Source organism: Podarcis filfolensis (assembly GCF_964270895.1).
Source record: "Podarcis filfolensis genome assembly, chromosome: 17".
NCBI classification, from domain to species: domain Eukaryota; kingdom Metazoa; phylum Chordata; class Lepidosauria; order Squamata; family Lacertidae; genus Podarcis; species Podarcis filfolensis.
This window is the reverse complement of record NC_139621.1, coordinates 16,977,578-16,996,542: the sequence shown is the minus strand read 5'-3', so window position 1 is coordinate 16,996,542 and position 18,965 is coordinate 16,977,578. Positions and strand designations below refer to the sequence as shown.

At 43.4% G+C, this 18,965-nt stretch overlaps 1 protein-coding gene across 23 annotated transcripts in view; it reads left to right on the top strand.

Moving 5' to 3' along the window:
- The window catches only part of ELAVL2 (ELAV like RNA binding protein 2), a 156,611-nt gene extending 138,581 nt beyond the window's left edge, over window positions 1-18,030 (top strand). For 12 of the 23 annotated variants that reach the window (XM_083593714.1, XM_083593731.1, XM_083593723.1 and 9 more), the window contains 3 exons: window positions 1,742-1,967; window positions 13,038-13,076; window positions 15,172-18,030. In XM_083593714.1, coding sequence (XP_083449840.1) covers window positions 1,742-1,967; window positions 13,038-13,076; window positions 15,172-15,502 — 596 coding nt within the window. In that variant the 3' untranslated portion in view covers window positions 15,503-18,030. The remainder of the gene's footprint in view (window positions 1-1,741; window positions 1,968-13,037; window positions 13,077-15,171) is intronic. The other 11 variants (XM_083593722.1, XM_083593735.1, XM_083593736.1 and 8 more) reach the window with 3 other exon arrangements.
- Window positions 18,031-18,965: the final 935 nt, after the last annotated feature.

Below are 18,965 nucleotides of genomic sequence, written 5' to 3'. Positions count from 1 at the left end.
CAAACTTGTTTGGCCTACCGCCCCCTTTTCAGGAAAAAATGACTCAGTGCCGCCCTGGAAATCTACGAGTCAAGCCTGATGGCTCAGTCCCATCTGCCCCAAGGGTGGGGCTGGTGCCGCAGCCCACCTGCCATTGGCCAAATAGGCAGGCAGGCAGGCTACAATCCACTTCTCGGGCCTGGGGGAAGCTGAAAAGGGTTCCCCCAAGCCTTGGAAACCCCTTGCCTCCAGCATGACTGCCGAATCCAGGGGAGGTATTGTTGCTGTCTCGCAACACCTCCTGACCTGATGGTCAACGTCATTACACAACTGGTGAAACATGTAAGAACAGTTTTCTCCCCCAAATTTTTCTTTCCTTATGCTACCACCTCCCCCTTGTATTTATTCAACACCTGCCAATTGCTTCCAAGGCTACTACTGCCCCCCCTGGATTGTTCCAGCGCCCGCCTGCCCCCCAAGAGGGTGGTTTTGCCCACTTTAGGAAACACTGCTCCAGTGTCCAGAGAACTAAACAAGAAGAACAAATGTTCCAAAATTATGCAATAAAACAATTAATGCAACATACTTACACACACACACACACACATCCTCATCCTTCTGACACACCTCCCCTCTGAAGATACTTCCCCCTGCTGATGCTTCTTTAAGACGCCACCCATTTTTCCTGGCTCTCACCAGGTCCTGCACAGACCCACAGATCACCCCAAAAAATGTGCGTCGAAGAGGGTTCCTGGAACCGGCTGACTTCAACCTAGTCCAGGCATGGCCAAACTTGGCCCTCCAGCTGTTTGGGGACTACAACTCCCATCATTCCTAGCTAACAGGACCCAGTGGTCAAGGATGATGGGAATTGTAGTCCCAAAACAGCTGGAGGGCCAAGTTTGGCCATGCCTGCCCTAGTCTCTCACTCTAGGCTTGCTTTTTTGGGGAAGGCACCACAGTTGATGGGGCTTCCTTGAGCTTCCCGCAGTTGTGTCGCCCCCAGCATTCCAGCTGTTATTTATACCCAGCCACTCTTTTGCACTACAATTCCCATCTTCCATGACCCACTGGCCTTGCTAGCTAGGGATGATGGGAGTTGTAGTCCCAAAACAACCGGAGACCTGAGTTTGGGAAACAAATGTGTTACAACCTTGGTGGGGACAGGAACTGCCTCTTCAGCTTCTACGATAACGATAATCTTTATTGTCATTGTCCCATACAGAACAACGAAATTGGAAAAAAAATATCTACATAAGACATTCAAAACCAACAAGCCTTCTATCCCAACCTGGTTAGCCCCCTAAAAACTCTGATACCCCGTTTTTAAAATACAATACACTCCCATAGAGACTCCTTACACTGCGTTTAAAACCAAAATCACATTTGGATAGAAACTGTTTCTCAGGCGGCTAGTCCTAGTCTTTATAACCCTGTACCTTCCTCCAGAAGGCAGAAGCTGAAAGAGATCATTTCTGGGGTGCGCACTATCCTGCGCTATCTCTGCAGCTTTCTTATGGCACCTGGAAGCGTAGATTTGATCCAAGGTGGGAAGAGTGCACCCAATTATTCTCTCCACAGTCTTTACAACCCTGTACAGCATTGTTTTTTCCCTGGACAGCATTGTTTTTCTGTGGCTGGTCTTGTCCTCCGTTGCTTCATACGGCTTGTTGGCTTACATGTAGCTGTGAAAATGGGGGTTCTGGGTGTGTCGGCATTGTTTTGGAAGAGAGCAGTGAACGAGCCTTCTACCTTTATGCAGGAGTTTCAAGGGGTGTGGGCTTCATCCGGTTTGACAAGCGGATTGAGGCAGAAGAAGCCATCAAAGGCTTGAACGGACAGAAACCGCCGAGTGCCACAGAGCCAATCACTGTAAAGTTCGCCAACAATCCAAGCCAAAAAACAAACCAGGCCATCCTTTCCCAGCTGTACCAGTCTCCAAACAGAAGGTACCCAGGACCTCTAGCTCAGCAGGCTCAACGTTTTAGGTAAGTGGAAATGTATAGGAACCCTTTTGAGACCCCCAACCATTTGGTCCCAATTTTCCTTTGAACCAGGTTGTCCTCTCTCTGGTAGGAATTGCATTTCCTCATATGAGAGTTATTGAGTTTCTTAAACTTTTGTGTGTGTCTGGAAGGCATAGCAGTCAACACTTATTTAACAGCACTGCAATCTGTTAGCAGCTATAAACAGAAGAGTTTAAGCCGCTAATTAGTAGTGCTTAAAGAAATGGGGAAACATTCTTTTTCCAACCAGGGTTTTAGGGTTATTTTTAAACTTCTAGAGTAAATAATTCTACTAAATCAGACATCTTTCTCAACCATACAATTCTTTTTATTTAAAAGTTTGCCTTGGACATTGTCCATTCTTCTCTACTTTCTGGATCATCCTTCTAACCTTGCCCTTTTTCTTATTTTTTCCTGTGGAAAAAAATGTTTTTTGGTTTTTTTAAGTAGTTTGGACAGTTTTTTGTGTGGGTCTCTGTTCCTGTGGCACAGAGCTTTGCAGCCATATGTTTTTCTCTTGTGATATTTTAGTGTACTGAAAAGGACAGATGGTGTGAATTGAAACAAACATTGTGTTGATCTACATTCAGTAACTGCTTTAGGGTTTTCTATTTAGCGCCGTGCTATGAGAGATTTTGTGTTATGTGCATATGCACACTTGCACATGCATGCTCTGAACTTTGACGCTGGCTTGCACTAGAATCCAGGTTTTCCAGAAAGGTTATAAAGAGTTGGAGTCAGCCGAGAATCGCTGCAAAGTAGAGCAAAAACAGAATCGGATGAGTTGGTTTTTCCTTCAAAGAGAAGCAAAAATACTCACATTGGGGAGAGAAAAACCTAGGCTTTGCCAGGACTTTAATTTTAATGTTTCAATTAAGCACCTGGCCAATGGCATATTTAAACGAAATCCAGGCAACTTCTTTGCATTTTGTTCCATTAACTTTGTTCACCCTTAAAAGCGTTCGTCCTGGCGAGCTCTTCTATCGGAGCAGACAAAAGGCAGTTGTTTTTATTCAGTATTCAGTGGATTTTTCTAATCTTCCTAGAGGTTTTCTTTTGGTTTTTGTGTTTTTCTCATCAAAGGATACTCTTGTCAAGCCGCTGAATATTGAATAAAAGTAGACTTGCCCTTTCTCCATAGGCAGAATGCCTGCTCCAGTACTGAGTGCCGGGGCAGAGGTAGCACTGCTCAGAAGAGGAACCCCAGAATGCCCTGTGCCTGAAGTTAAGGCCATTGGGGAATGACTGCACTGACATGAAAAAAGAGGTAAATAAACTCCTGCAGAAATGGCGACACACACAATGCCCCCGTGGCCTTTTCAAACCCCCGGAGCAGTCTTTCTCCAAAATCCCAGCGGCCCAGCTGTCCCCTAGATCACCTGTAAGCTTACAAATTGTGAGTGGTATTCATTGTGTTTTGAGTGGCGGCAGCTGGATCTGAAGGGGGAATGTGGCGTGCATGCTGGAATACACAATACTTGTTGGGAGATGTTGGGATGAATTCCGAGAGCTGCGCCTGCATTCCTTAACCACTTCCAGAATAGGCTTGCTTTGACCACTGTACCTTTCTCACAGTTTGAAAAAGAGAGAGAGAGAGTGTTGGCCTTTATTGCCAAGGCATCCTTCAGCACTAATTTTGTGAACCGGAGTGGTTTCACCCCACAATTAAGTTTTCAAATGAGATGGTGCCCTCTAGATGTTGTTGGGACTCCAATTCCCATCATCCCCAGTCCGCAGAGCCAGCGGTTAGGGATAATGGGAGTTGTAGTCCAACAATAAATGGAGTGGGCAACTGCGAGAAGCGAAGTTACAGGGAACCAGGCAGAGGGTCTCTCGGTAGTGGCGCCTGCCCTGTGGAACGCCCTCCCATCAGATGTCAAAGAAATAAACAACTATCGGACTTTTAGAAGATGTCTGAAGGCAGCCCTGTTTGGGGAAGTTTTTAATATTGAATGAATCATTGTATTTTAATATTCTGCTGGAAGCCGCCCAGAGTGGCTGGGGAAACCCAGCCAGATGGGCGGGGTATAGGCAATAAATCATAATTTATTAATGATGATGATGATGATGATGATGATGATGATGATGACTATTCCTGACCTAGAGGATGGGCAAGATCTCCCTGGCTTACCCCAGACGGACTTGGAGATTTTCAAAGTCCTTTCCCCCAAATTGGAAGTCTTTTCTCCCGAACCCAACCCAGAGCCCGTTAAAAAATCATAACCCCCATTCCATTGTCTTCCATCGAGTAGCAATGTCAGGAAACAGTAATGGCACACAGGGAGAGGAGAAGGATGTGTTTCTCTCTAGGACTTCTGCAAGTGCAGTAGCTACACTGGCCTATGGGACTTACAACCCAGTGTAACTGCTACTCAGTGTATCAAAGTGGAAATAAGAAAGGGGGGCAAAACTGCCTTCCGTCTGTGTTGACTGCTGCTCCTACTGCCGTTTTGTGGCATGGCATGGGCTGGTAGCGGGCAGGGAACTTAAGGCTCAGAACTTGATCCCAGCAGCTTTCAAAGTTTTCCTCTAGCTTAATTTAGGCTTTTCACACCTCTGATTCTAGTTCTGGACACTACTGCCTGTGACTCGGAAGCTAGTGAGACTGTTTTTCAGTGGGGGTTAATTCCTGGTTGCATCCTTCGGTAAGCCCATGCAGAGGGCGGGGGCTGCCGGGTACACTTGACCCGGAACTTGGAGGGTTAAGCTGGCCGGGGGCTCCCCTCCAGGGACCAGCTGCTTTTTCGTTTGAGTTTATAACTGTATTCTAACAAGACTCCCATCCTGGGCTTCAAACAAATTCCTCACGGGCCTGTCCTCAGGTTTGTAGCCTATTCACTGCAGGGATAGGATAGCTCATGATGCAATGCAGAAGATTTTCAGGTGTGTTTAATCAGCTGCAATCTGGCACTGGAATTCCGCCCCCCCCCCCGACACTGTTACACCTATGTATAACTCCTCTAGCACAGATAACTAGTCACAGAAGTTGATAAATGTCCTCTTACTCAGTTCCCTCAATTAAAACTTTTCCATTTTAATTAAAATTTCAATTAAAAATTAAGACAATCAGTTTCACTTGGACCCATGTTTCTGATGGCATATTACTTCATGCCCAAACACTTTGCTCAACGGCTTAATTAAAACACGAGGCAAGTTTTTCCATGCTTTCTACTAGAGCAGGATGAATGTATCAGCACTTTTGCTGTCTGGAAGTTGCCAGAACAATACAGTTCCTTGATAATGGATGATCCACCTTACCCTTTTCCACATCACATAAATGTTTCGCAGCCTTTGGAATCCGTAATGTCCTGTAGCCTCTTGCTCTTACTTCTGAAGTGATTTGAGAATTATGCTAGTTTCTTTTATTCTGAGGTCTTATTTCTAAGTGGAGGTCTTATCCAAGATTTTAGGGGATTCCCACTGTGCATATACCAGTGTCTAGATCTGCAGTATTTATACTTTAACCTCCCAACGAACCTTACATTTTAAGTTATATTTAGAATACAGTAAAATAGACAAGACATAACATACACCTTTGCCTCGCCCTAATAAGTTTTCTGCAAGTTCTCAGATACTCCAGCTGCCACTCGGGCCACCAAAGGTCTAGGAAATATTCCTGGTCCAGGCAAGTTCCTGACCCCCCCAGGTGGAAATAATGACACACGACACTCTTATTAAGGTTAATGGGTTAAAAAAGGCCACAACTTTATTGGTTACAGGTGATGAGAGGTATTGGCTTAGGCATTGGTCCTAACCAACTATATTCGACTCCAGCCCGTCTGCTTGAAGTCCAAGAAGGGCGAACCACCAGTAGGGGGAGTCCTGCTGATGCAAATCAACTAGGAACTCCCCCAGGGAGTCACTGCTAGGGGGTGTGCCTTGGACCCTCACCTCCTTAGGCTTTGGACAGGGCCACGCCCCCCAGAATCCTTTAACGGACTACCCTTCAATATGTGGGCAGGTGATGGCACTTCCTCCCCTCTTCCATCTACAGAACAATACCAATGCCACACCGCCGATACCCAGAAAGTTGTGACAATTTGCTACGAGGTAGGCGAAAACCAAGTGGCTGGTGCCAATTTGCCAAGTGGAAAAATTCCTACCAGGCCCCTCAACGGCGACCAACCAAGGTCCATAGCAAGGTCAAGGAACGAAAACCTTATAGGGCGGGAGGGTGGGAAAAAGCAGGAACAGCTGGTGGGCGGCAAAAAGGGCAGGCCACGCACCCGAGCCAGCTGATTGGCTGGCCAGGGGGTGACACGGCCGGGAATCTCCCCCAGTCGTGTGGGCTGGCCTCCGCCCGCCGCACACATGGAGGGGCCGTGAAGCCCACAACCCCACCTCCTCCTTAGGCGGAAGTGGCTCTCCCATCCCAGTTAGGACACGTGTAAAGGTCATGTACACCTGCGTTATTTGATTAAAACCTGTACCTTCAACATCAATTTAACTTCCCAGTAGGGCTGGGAGATACCTGGTTTTCAACATTGTGATATATCACCAGGTAAACATCGTGAAATACTGATACATCACGATGTCTGAAATAAGGCTGGAGCTATATAGAGGCACTGGCTGGCTTTTTCCACATTGTGATTTTTGCATCACACACACACACACACACACACACACACACACACACCGTGATTTGCAATATATTGTCAGGTCAAACATGATGAAATCTATAGCACAATACGGACTTTAAACTGGTTATCGACTTTAAACTGATATCATGAAATGGACTTTGAAGCAGTTTTGGACTATCTATTGATACATCGCCCAGCCCTAGTTCCCAGTGCAGCTCATTGCTAGTAAACAAAAAAGTGCAATATGATAATTATTGTAAAGCATAGAAACCTTAAGTAGAACTTGCAAATAAAGCTTTAAAACTGTATACTTAAAGAGATATCTTAATGGCTGTCTCAATTTGATTTGGAAAAGGGGGAAACCTGCATTCATTAATGCAGCTACCATTGGCCCAACCTCCCAAAGCATTAACATGTAGGCTGCATCAGTCAAGGTTATTTCTTTTCTGCTAAAATACCATGTAGAAGTTTTGAGTGTCAAGTACATAGAAATTTCAGGGTTCAGAATACAGATAGGTAGCCGTGTTGGTCTGCCATAGTCAAAACAAAAAAAAAATTTTTTTTCCCCTTCCAGTAGCACCTTAAAGACCAACTAAGTTAGTTCTTGGTATGAGCTTTCGTGTGCATGCACACTTCTTCAGATACAGAATAATAGTCTTCATTATAGAAATACATGGATTGTGTTCGTTTGCAAATAGAGTGTTGCTATTGCCCCTCTGTTTTGGATTAAAGCACAGGAAAATGGGAGCAGTTGGAACTAAGAGACTGTCAAATCAAAATAGCTACACTGATTATAACTAAAAGGGTGATAGCAAGAGTTGAAAGGTTGTATGGGGCAGACTTTTGGGGCAGACTTAAGCAAGCATTCAAGAGCAAAAAACACTCAGTCTTACAAATATTCTCTCTCCGTGGCCACTGACCAAGTAAATGTCCAGAACTTCGTGCATGTCGTTAATTGCATACTGACAATCTCAGATTAATTCAATGAATGTTTGAAGACATCTGAAGGCAGCTCTGTTTAGGGATCTTTTTAATGTTTGAAGTTTTATTCTGTTTTTAATGTTCTGTTGAAAGCTGCCCAGAGTGACTGGGGAAACCCAGACAGATGCGCGGGGTGGAAATAGTAAATGATTAATTATTATTATTATTATTATTATTATTATTATTATTATTATTATTATTTAAATCTTCACCAGTAAATGCTGATACAGTGGTACCTTGGTTCTCAAATTTAATCTGTTCCATAAATCCATTCCAAAACCAAAGTGTTCCAAAACCAAGGTGCGCTTTCCCATAGAAAGTAATGCAAAATGGATTGATCCATTCCAGACTTTTAAAAACAAGCCATAAAACAGCAATTTAACATGAATTTCTAACAAGACCATTGATCCATAAAATGAAAGCGATAAACAGTGTACTGCAGTCACACAATCAATCAGTGAGTAGCTGAACTGGGTTCCACACAGTCACAAAAACAAAAGACCCGCAAAAACAAAAACGCAAAATAAATAGCAAAAACAGACAGACCTCAGCGTAACAGTCAAAACGGAAGCGTGGCACTCAAAACAGAGCACATTCGGCTTCCGAAAGTTTGCAAACTGGAACATTTACTTCGGGTTTGCAGTGTTTGGGTTCCAAGTCGTTTGAGAACCAAGGCGTTTGAGAACCAGGGGTCCACTGTAATTGCCTAATTGTCAGAATTCATGTGTATCCCCCTGCCCCCCCCCCAAATGAAGAGATCTGTATCTCTTGGCATTCACAAAACTTTCATTTGATTTTGATGAATCACATGTCAGTTTAGCTATTAAATTTGCTGAAAGGCAAGCATAGGCAGTAGATTGTGATGGCTTGCAACAATTATTTTTAAAACCCTGATGGGGCTCATGATTTGCTTACTCATCCCACGATCACGTCTAGTCTGAATGGAGCTGTAGTTTGCAGGGTTGTTGCTGTTTTTTAAAGTCTCACCAGGGGCAACAATGAGATGAGGACAACATCGAAGTGTGTAATGTGGTTTCAGAGGCTTTTCAAGACATGTTTTCGCCAAAGGCAACTGAGGGACATAAGAAGCTGTGTTCCTCTCGGACCTCTTCTAGTTTTTGTATGGTATTTTCATCTCCAGAGGATTTCTTTCCATAAAAAGGCAAAAACGTTAATTCCAAGGCGATGTCACTGCTCATACATCTCATCTTGAGGTGATCAGAGTGTTTTCATAGTGACAACTTCCCTTCACTCGAACAATTTGCGTAATTAAGTAATTTATTCCATAGGCTGATAACATCAAGTGCTTAACATAGACTTCCATTTACTTCTATAATTGTGCAAATGAGTTTGTGCATAATTACCCACAGATATTTGAAGGTTGTGATAGCTAGGTCTAAAACAGAGCTTCTTATTAGGAGTTTTGGGTGCGGAAATTGGGTCAAAGTGTGGACGTGTTCAGTGTGAAAGTGGCTTGTGTTGGACAGGGAATTATGGGTACAAACACATGCAGACGGACTTTGGAACCCGGACGTCTGACGCGGTTTCCGATTGGCTGCAGGAGCTTCCTGCAGCCAATCAGAAGCCACACCTTGGTTTCCGAACGTTTTAGAAGTCAAACGGACTTTCGGAACGGATTCCTTTCGACTTCCGAGGTACGACTGTATGAATGCTGCTATCCTAGAATTGTAGAGTTGGAAGGGAACCCAAGAGTTATTTTATCTAATCCCCTACAATGCAGGAATCTAAAGCATCCATGACAGACGCTATCCAACCTTTGCTTTGTGGCTGGCTTGATAATTGGATGAATGTATCATATGAACAAAGAGCAATGTATTTTGTAGCCTGTAGATGCTCCTTTTTCTAAATAATGGGACTAAAGCAGGCTTGATCCATGAGCCACTTCCTCCTAAGGTGACTGCCTTGTTACGGAAATTAAATTTCCTTCAAAAGAAGCCAATAAAGCACACACTTTTATGCTTAGGGAGTCAGGATCTTTCATTAAACTCAAAAGGCACTGCTTCCAGTTTATACTTTTAAAACTGCTTTTAATCATGGTTGTGAGCACATTTGCAAAGGCAGAATGAAAGATTTGAAAGGCAGAATGAAAACAAATCAATTTTGTTACATATTGCCACTTAAGTTTTATCATTTATTAATTTTAGAAATTTATATGTTGCGTCTTGGAATTCCCTGAGTGGCTTTTCAATACACACACAAAATCAGAGATGCAATAAACATTTTCTAAACAGAGCATTACATTTAGGAAAAGGCTACTGGCCTCACCACTCACCTCTCTGATTCTCAGGGTTTAGACTAGGCATAGGCAAACTCGGTCCTCCAGATGTTTTGGGACTACAGCTCCCACCATCCCTAGCTAACAGGACCAGTGGTCAGGGATGATGGGAGCTGTAGTCCCAAAACATCTGGAGGGCCGAGTTTGCCTATGCCTGGTTTAGATGCTCTGCTTTAAGACTGCCACATTCTTTCCTGTGCTTTTGCAGGCCTGTCCACCCCCAAGTCTACTCTTTAATTGACAAACAAACCCTTTAGGTCAGGAGTAGCTAACTTGTGGCCCATATGCATCCTTTATTTTTAGTTTTCCCCACAGATTTGTACCTTACATGGGTTCCCTGGACTTCATCAAGGCCCCCCAGGTGATTTTTCAATTGATTTCCCTTATGTAATAACTCCCCGCCCCCCGGCAGAAAAAGAGAGACTTGGGCAGCTTAGTTCCATGTTGTATGTGTGTGCTTTGTGTTGGTTTCCACCGCTCATGAACAGTGCTTCTCAGCTGCCTGTGAAGCTATCAGCAGCACGGTCGTTAGCCCTTCCGTATTCAGATGAACTCTTCCTTCCGAAGAGGGATGACCTGTCACCATCGCTCTCGAGAGGCGCTGAAGTGCCGGTTCTCAAGGATGATCATGAATGATTGTCTCTCTTCTGAAGACATCGGCAGGATTACTAGAGCTCTTGGTGTGTGAGGGTTGGCCAACTCTCAAAACCGCTCCTGCTTTAGTCAAAGCCCAGAAATACGTTTGTGTGTGTGTGTGTGTGTGTGTGTGTGTGTGTGTTTAAAATCCAAGTCAACACCAGCTTAGTTTTGCATCCATCATTGTGAACAGAAGGCAGCACACAAGGCAAATCTTTTCACTTCTGTTCCTCCCCGTTCGTTGGTTGGTTGGTTGGTTGGTTGGTTGGTTGGCTGGTTGGCATCCATCTGCCTCAGAAGAAAATGGAAGAGAGTGTCAAACTGTTGGGAGAGTTATGGCGCCTGCTGTGACTGTGGAGACCGATTCAGGAGAGACATGTTTTGTTGCAGACGGGAAGACGAAGGCGTCCTGTTGTGCTGGTGCAAGTGTATCATGGTGTTTCTTCTCTCTACATTCCTCGCAGCGGTCATTGCTCTTCTGGTCACTGCTGCGCGGAGACCTGACCTCACTGATTGTCTCCAAGGCCCTGTGGTCGTCTGCAAGGGATTCCCACATGGCGGGGTTAATGTTGCCAGCCTTACGTGTCACATTTGCAATGCAGAGTTGGTCCTCGAATTGCCACATCCATTTTGAGAGTAGATTAAAGTGACTTAGTATTAATTGTAGTAACGGCTAGTGCCAACCTTTCACTCAGCCAGACACAGGCAAACTGGGCCCTCCAGATGTTTTGGGACTACAACTCCCATCATCCCTGACCACCAGTCCTGGTAGCTAGGGGTGATGGGAGTTGTAGTCCCAAAACATTTGGAGGGCCCAGTTTGCCTATGCCTGCACTCAGCTATAGTTAATATGGGATGGGCAGGAGGAGGTTTTTTTTTCCTGGACAGTAAGTGTATATGTTCTCAAGTGTGGCTTCTGAATTCTCAAAGATAAGTGATATGGACCAGCATTGACACAATCGGGTATCTCTATCACTCTGATTGAGCATAAAACTTCGTGATTTGCATAAGATGTTCATGTTTCGCGGTGGGTTAAAAGTAAAATCAAATTGGCATTCCTTTGCGTGGACAGGCGGAGTCCCCAGGTCCCGAGCAGGCCCCCCCCCCGTCATGTGGAATAACGACTCAAGACAACGTGCTATGGGATTAAATTTGCCACAACTTTATTAAATTTCAAATGTGGGTAGACCTTGGCTCAGGCATTGGTCGTTCTCCCTTCCCAGTCCCCAGCCGGGGACCTAGGGAGCATCAGGGTTAGCCAGTGTTTGTGTGGGGGGTGGGCCGGCTCTGGAGAACATATGTTCAAGCAGAGATAGCTGCCCCTGTTACGCCGCCGCCGCAGGGGGGAGCAATGACGACCTTTCGGCGTACAGTCAAAGCCTCCCTTCAGAAACCCCTTTAACGGGGAACCCTGGTATCGCCGCTGCAAAGAGGAAGGTGGACAAAACGATTCCGCCCAATGCCTGATACCGCCAAAGTTGTGACATTTTGCTACTGGAAAGGCGAAACCTGCCAATGCAGGGAAATTCCTTTCCGGCCCTTTGACAGCGACCTTAACATAGCAGCGCCCGCATACCTGTAAGAAAAGTTAAGCTGCAAAACCTGTGAAGAAAAGTTAACCTGCAAAATAAGGCATTAACTGAGGGTGGGTAGGGTGGGAAAAGCTCTGGAGCCAAGTGAGGATTCCCAGGTAAGATCCTCCCTCTATTGTGTGGGCAGGTAATCCCTCCCCCACCTGACCTGATCTCCTTGGCAACGCTTCCCCCAGGTGGGATTGGACAACTGACTGGGGTAGGCGGAGACCTCCAGGTATCCCACCTGAGGGAAGGCAAAGCCAAGCCTACGCTGATGGAGCCGCTCCAGATCCAGGGGCTGCGCGCGTCCATGCAAAGGTCGCCCCCCGTTTTATGCGGGGAGTGGTCATTGTGCAAGTTAAGCTGGCACGGTAGAAAATGTTTGCAGTTTGTGGCAGCACGGTTGACAGTTAAGCAAGTTTCTGTGCAAGGTATAACATTTATAAACACTATTTAATTGTGGTACGAGAAGGTAATGTCTCATCGTCGGAAATCTTGAGGAACGGACTTTAGGAAACGTGTGCAGAGTAACTTAATACGTGTTTCAGCCCAAAGGGCTTTCTGATAATGGAGTGGGAGTGTGGACAAAATGGTCTGGTCCCTCATGTAAAGACTTCTGTGTGAAATTCATTTTCTGAACCAGTATTTTAATACGTGTGTTCTGTCACTTTTTAAAAAAACACACCTAATTGTCTTGGTAGCGTGGAATTGGAAAGCCTTGTTTTATGTCCTCCCAAGGCTGAGCTGCTCTTTTGCATAAATACCTAATGGAAATTTAATCAAGGCTGGCTTTGTGGGGATACTTGTAGGATCTCTCTGTAGCGGGGGCGGGGAGGGCAGAGGAGGATGCAGGTAATATATATTGATTGTGCATCTTCAGCCTTGTAAGTCTGTTCTGTGAGAAGCCTTTCAAGACCCAACTAGCAACTTGCACTTGAAGGTAGACGACCCAAAGACTGAACACTTTGCTAAATGTGTTTTGCAGGTTGGACAATCTGCTCAATATGGCTTATGGAGTAAAGAGGTAATGAAGAATTGTGTTAGGTCCATAACGCTTAACCCTTCCTAATAATAAATTATACTGTTTTGAGTTGAACATACTTTGGAGCTAATTTATTTTAAGTTGCATTGTCTCTGCATGTTCAGACATTAAACGAAAGCTATTTTTATTTCAGTACATGACTTAACACATTCTCTCTCGTCATCACATCCATAATTTCAACAGCTTCCAGCATTATTTTCAGTGGTATTTGTCTTTTTCAGTTAATGGCTGGCATTTTATTAATCTTTATCGCATTGCCTTTTGTATCTTTCTAGCATTCTGCAACAACTTAGGGCCTTTCTGCACTAGAGTTTTGCTTATTCAGCCTTTCCCACCAGTGCCAATAGTATTGTATCTGCGCCAGCAGATGGTCATAGATCCATGGAATTGGAAGGGATCTTGTGGGGATCATTTGGTTCAACCCCCTGCAATGCAGGAATATACAATTGTCCCATAAGGGGACCTAGCCTGTAACCTTGGCAATCATGAGCACCACACTCAAACCAATTGACTTGGCGCAATGATAATGGCTATGTAACGCAGATGCAATTCTTTAGTGCTAAAAGTACTTCACATGTATTATCTTGGTAAATCTTAACGCATCCTGCAGGTGATAATATTTTCGTATTGCAGCTAGGGGACTGAAGCTTCACAAATAGTGAAGGTTTGAAGTAGATATTTTATTGCAGGTCTGCATTTTTAAAAAGAGACAAGTATTTGGATTTCTAATACCCAGTTGCCTTAGGGACACTTTTGTTCTTGCTTTTGTGGCTAAGGCAAAGTTTGACCAGTCTGCAAACGCCACATTGAGTGTCCCAACAGGAAGGAAAGGTGTGGACAACTAGAAACTAAATAATGTGTCGCTGTTAATCAGATGTGTCACTGTTAATGTCTCACTAGGACAGCAGGGGTCCGACTAGATACTGCACCATATGACAAGGGGGATCGATAGTTCACAAGGCTATAATAAAGGAACGAAACAAAAATATTCAGTAAATGGAAGACTGGCATCTCGCAGCAGATAAGTTCACTGCAGAGGAAAGGATAACCATAAGAGTACAGCCTACAAATAACTTAATTTTATTAAACTTCTTTACAAAAATATTGACACCAGTGCTAGGCCAACCTTTTGCCCCTTTGGAGGAGCTTTTCCCATCGACTTTTGTGTAGTGGCAAGGTGATTTCCTGAGAAAGCGAATTGGTGGGAATGGCTGCAATTTGCCTCATTTTAACAGTATGAGGAAGCTGAAGGATACCTTTGCTTTTCTTCTACGTAAAAGTGCTGCTCCTGAAACTTTCATGCTGGCTTCCAAGCGCTGACACTTTCAGCACTTCTCAAATGTCTCCTGGCTTTGAGGCACACGCCACTCACGTGTCTAAAAAAGACCCACTCCAAGCTGAGAAGTGTTGAGCCACAGCAGGTGGCCTCCAGGAGACACACAATTCTTTCATGCCTCTGCACCGAGCACATTTGAGGCCCAATGCAGGCAAACAGCAGAATAGTCTTGTCGAAAGGGATCCACAAAGCCTGGCGAAAGCCTTAATGATAATTCCTTGCCATGCATTTTTCCTGAGTTGGGCTCGTGCGTCCTGCACTCTACCTAGTTTGAAAACTGCTGTGTCGCAGCAATGAATGTTTGCAGAGGAGCCAACTCCTAGGGGCCGAGATCCCTTCGCCACCACCTACCCCCCAATAAAACATTTGAAGGAGCCAGGGCCTCCTAAAGTTGATGGCCACTGCAATTCAAATGGTGTGTGTGTGTTTTCTGTGTCACGCAATCGATTATGTGTGGCAGGACTTACCTGGCCCTCCCCAATATTTCATTCAAGTTGGCACCCCCAACCGCATGCTTTGTAGGCGCTGAAATCAGTGCATACTTGAGGCACAAAACTAGGCAGAAAGGCTCTCAGTTTAAACTTGTGCAGCATGCTGATACCATGTGGAAGTAGACTGCATTTTTAAATTCATGTTCTGAACTTGCCTTCTCCTTAAAATAAAAAAATCTCCTTTTTGTCTTTCTCTCTCTCTCTTTCTTTCTCTCTCTCTCTCTTGTCTTTGCCCCTCTCCATTGGTTAGTAGGTTTTCTCCAATGACCATTGATGGAATGACCAGTTTGGCTGGGATCAATATCCCGGGACATGCGGGGACCGGATGGTGCATTTTTGTTTACAATTTAGCTCCCGATGCAGACGAGAGCATCCTGTGGCAAATGTTCGGACCCTTCGGGGCTGTCACCAATGTGAAGGTCATCCGCGACTTCAACACAAACAAGTGCAAAGGCTTTGGATTTGTGACTATGACAAACTATGACGAGGCGGCCATGGCTATCGCCAGCCTGAACGGATACCGCCTTGGAGACAGAGTTTTGCAGGTCTCGTTTAAAACAAACAAAACGCACAAAGCCTAATGAGGTGCCCTCGGCCCAGTTTATATTTGAAAACTTATTCGACAAAGGCAAGTTAAAAGAAACTTTATACATTAGTAAATGTCTTTGTAAGTCAGTGTTGAGATGGGGGGGGCGGGGGACAAAAGACTAGCATCCTAAGAAATATGCGAGATTTTTTATTGCTAGTATTTGAATTAAAAAAAAAAACTTCTTAAATATCTTATGTTTGAATATGGACAAGAGGTACAGGGTTTTTACCTGTCACAATGCATTCTATTGCCTTCTTTGAAGAAGGCGGAACCTTTTAAAATGTTTGAGCTTAAGGGAAGACGATTTCTTTTACACGACTGCCTTGAACCTGTGAGTAGTTAATTGAGGCTTTGTGTTAACGATCCTTGAGTTAGTTTAGTCTTACGTTGTGTTTGATTTACACTTTAATGCCTTGCAGTTTAGTCTGTTCAAGAAAAGTGTTTCGAAGTTTACATTTTTATTTATAAAGTTTGAAAGTATTTATTTTGTAATTATTATTTGGGTCTGGGGGAAGGGGGGTGGTGCATTATAAAAGCTTATTGTAAGATTAATGGAGAACTTTTCGTAAAGCAGTACCTTGCCAAAGAGATAAGAGCCTCTTTGATGTGGGTTTAAAAAAACAAAACAAAGCATCTATTTTTATAAAAAAGAGAAAATTTGGAGAAACTTTTTACAGGTCCTGGAACAAATATTTTGACTTGAATACTTTGAGAAATCTCTTCATATGACACCTAGTGAGCTTTTAAAACTTACCAGGAAATTTGCAGTGGTTGGGGGAAAAAAACACTTTAGAGAGATTTATGATGTAGAAATTCTTTAGAGATCTTTGTTACTCAAGAAGTTGGAATCACTGAGAAATGCACTGCTGGTTTTGATTTTGTAATCGTTGGTGCAGTCTCTGAACATCCTGGTTACTATGTGATAGGTGGCTCACATTAACTTGTGTGGTTTTGAAACAAAAGGAGAAAAAAAATTAAAAGTATATAAGAGCAGGCAAGAAATTTAAATTAACTGAGATAGGGGAAAAAAATCTGTTCTTCCTATAGAATTCCCTTCAGATAGAGCTCATGGTGTTTAGTGATGTACTTCCAGTATTGTTTGAAGAATTGTTTTGTCTTAAAAAATAAAAAAAAAGATGTTTGCACACGGTTTGCACCAATGGCAGACCAGGAAAGAAGCAGTCTTGCGTTGGATATATTTGAAGGTATTTTGAAAGTTACGTTCAAGGCTAACACCTGAGCTTTGTGTAATGTAAATAATATCTTTTTTGTTTTATGAACCTCTTTTCAGCTGATAACTTTTGAGTTTCCTTCTGGTTTTTTCGTTTTCCCTTATTTAACATGCCAAGTGATGTTCAAAATTCTGAATGTTTTTGTATGTTTCCTTTTCCTTTGTATAAATGGCATTAAGATTGTTACTTGAGGTCTGCTTAATTCATTTCTGTTGTCCTGAGGACTTGAATTTACAGTGTATCAGATACGTTGCAAATTTTGTCTGTAGATAGTCTAGCTTCAGCTGTTTATGGTGATGCTACATTTTTGTTTATAAATATGTTTGTGGTAAAAAAAAATGAGTATAACCATAGGTTTTGAACAAATTCCTTACATTTTTCATACCAGAATCATAAATACCTGTATGCTATTGAAATTTAACTTTGTATGACGCTTAAAAACACTTATTTGGGGAAAATAATAAAGACTTTACCATGTATGGAAGAAATTTAAGGTCAAAAAAAGTACAAATATTTTCTGATTAGCATCTAGCTTATAATAAATTTTTAAAAAGCTGAAGGCCGGCAGAGCCTTTTCCAGGATGCACTGACAAACTATATAGATCCGTCCTGCTTTTTGTATAAACTGAGATGCTCATTTGCTTCCCCTTAGAACCAAGCAATGTGCTATGCATAACATTCTTGTACATGATATTTGCAGTTGCTTTCCGATTCTTATTTTTTAAGAAAAGAATTGTAGTTATAAAATTTTCAGTATAGTACAGTACATAAAAAAAAACTGTGAGAGAATAAAGTGTGCTAAAGTGACAAACGACTTTTCTCATGCCAGACTCATTCAATGCTCTTGGGATCAATTGGCTTAATCCTAATCCCACACTCGTGTTGGGATCCGCATTAACACAAATTCCCTGTGCTTCAGAAGGTGATGGAGTTCCATGGTGGTGATGGTGGTTGGGGTGGGTCCAGCACCTGGTACCTGCAACCTTTGCCGCTTTATACGACTATAGTGAAAATCAAAATAAAAAATCCACTCAAATAAGGGGCATCGATGAGAAGGCATGTGTCTGTTGGGCTTCACTTTGCACTGTTTATCAGAGCACTTAATAAAATGTAAGGCTGGTATTTATTTGAAGTTGTACAGTATGACTTAATTCACATCTGTTGGAGTAGAAAAAAATATATTCTGTTGAGTATTTAAAAACAGGCTGTACATGTTTTCTTTTGTGTTTGGATCCTTTGTACTTTTTCATGTTCAGTACATCAATAAACAAAAGTTGAAGGGAAAGAACAGTGTGGTACAGCGGTCTTTACCCAATTTTGTTTATTTTTTGAGTATGCTGTCGTGGGCATAAGAGTAGTCACACACACACACACACACACACACACCCATTGGTTTGAGGAAAGTGGGTGTTTCAATCCCACAAACTCACATGCACCCACCTATCGGGCAAGTTTGCATCCTGATCTTCCCAAGCGTTTTTTTCAAGATGACAGGTGTTAATACAAGCTAGGAAGGGGGCCTAGAGAAGTGGATGTGATTACATACAGTGCCAATCTGTGTTTACAGTATTGAAATAAAAATTGGTGTTTTTCCCTGCTAACCCCCGAGGCAGTAGAAATTTCCTCTGGTGAGCACCTGAGTGGCTGTCTGCTGTTTGTAAAAAAGCAGAGTTGAGCCTGAAGTCAAAGTCAGGAAGAGAGACAACAATGGCAGATGTTATATTAGACTTATATAGTACAGAAGTCTCCTTTCGTTTTAATGTATGCCGATGTGTTGGTGCTATTTTGACCGCCATAACAACTTTTTTACACTGAGTCGAGAGAAGCAGCAGAACCTGTCCCCCTGCTCAATTTTCTGCAACCTCTGCATGGTGGGGAGGGTCTAAGAGATAGGATGGATGGATGCATCGCTACCATGCTGAGCCCCTTGAACCTAGGAGTCTAGTGGACGTCAGCAAGCGCAGTCAACAAGGAAATGAGCTATCGCCTCGCTCCATAATTGTTAAAAATCTGAGATAGGGCTGGGCCATACCTGGTTTTCAGCATCCTGATATGTCACCAGCTAAACATCGTGATATATCGCGATGTCTGAAATAAAGATGGAGCTACGTAGAGGCATTGGTTGGCTTCACGCATTTTCCCGCATCGTGATTTTTGCCGGCCCTGCTCTTGTGATTTGCTGCCCCTTGCATAAGGCAGGAGATTGCTGAGCCAGCAGAGTTA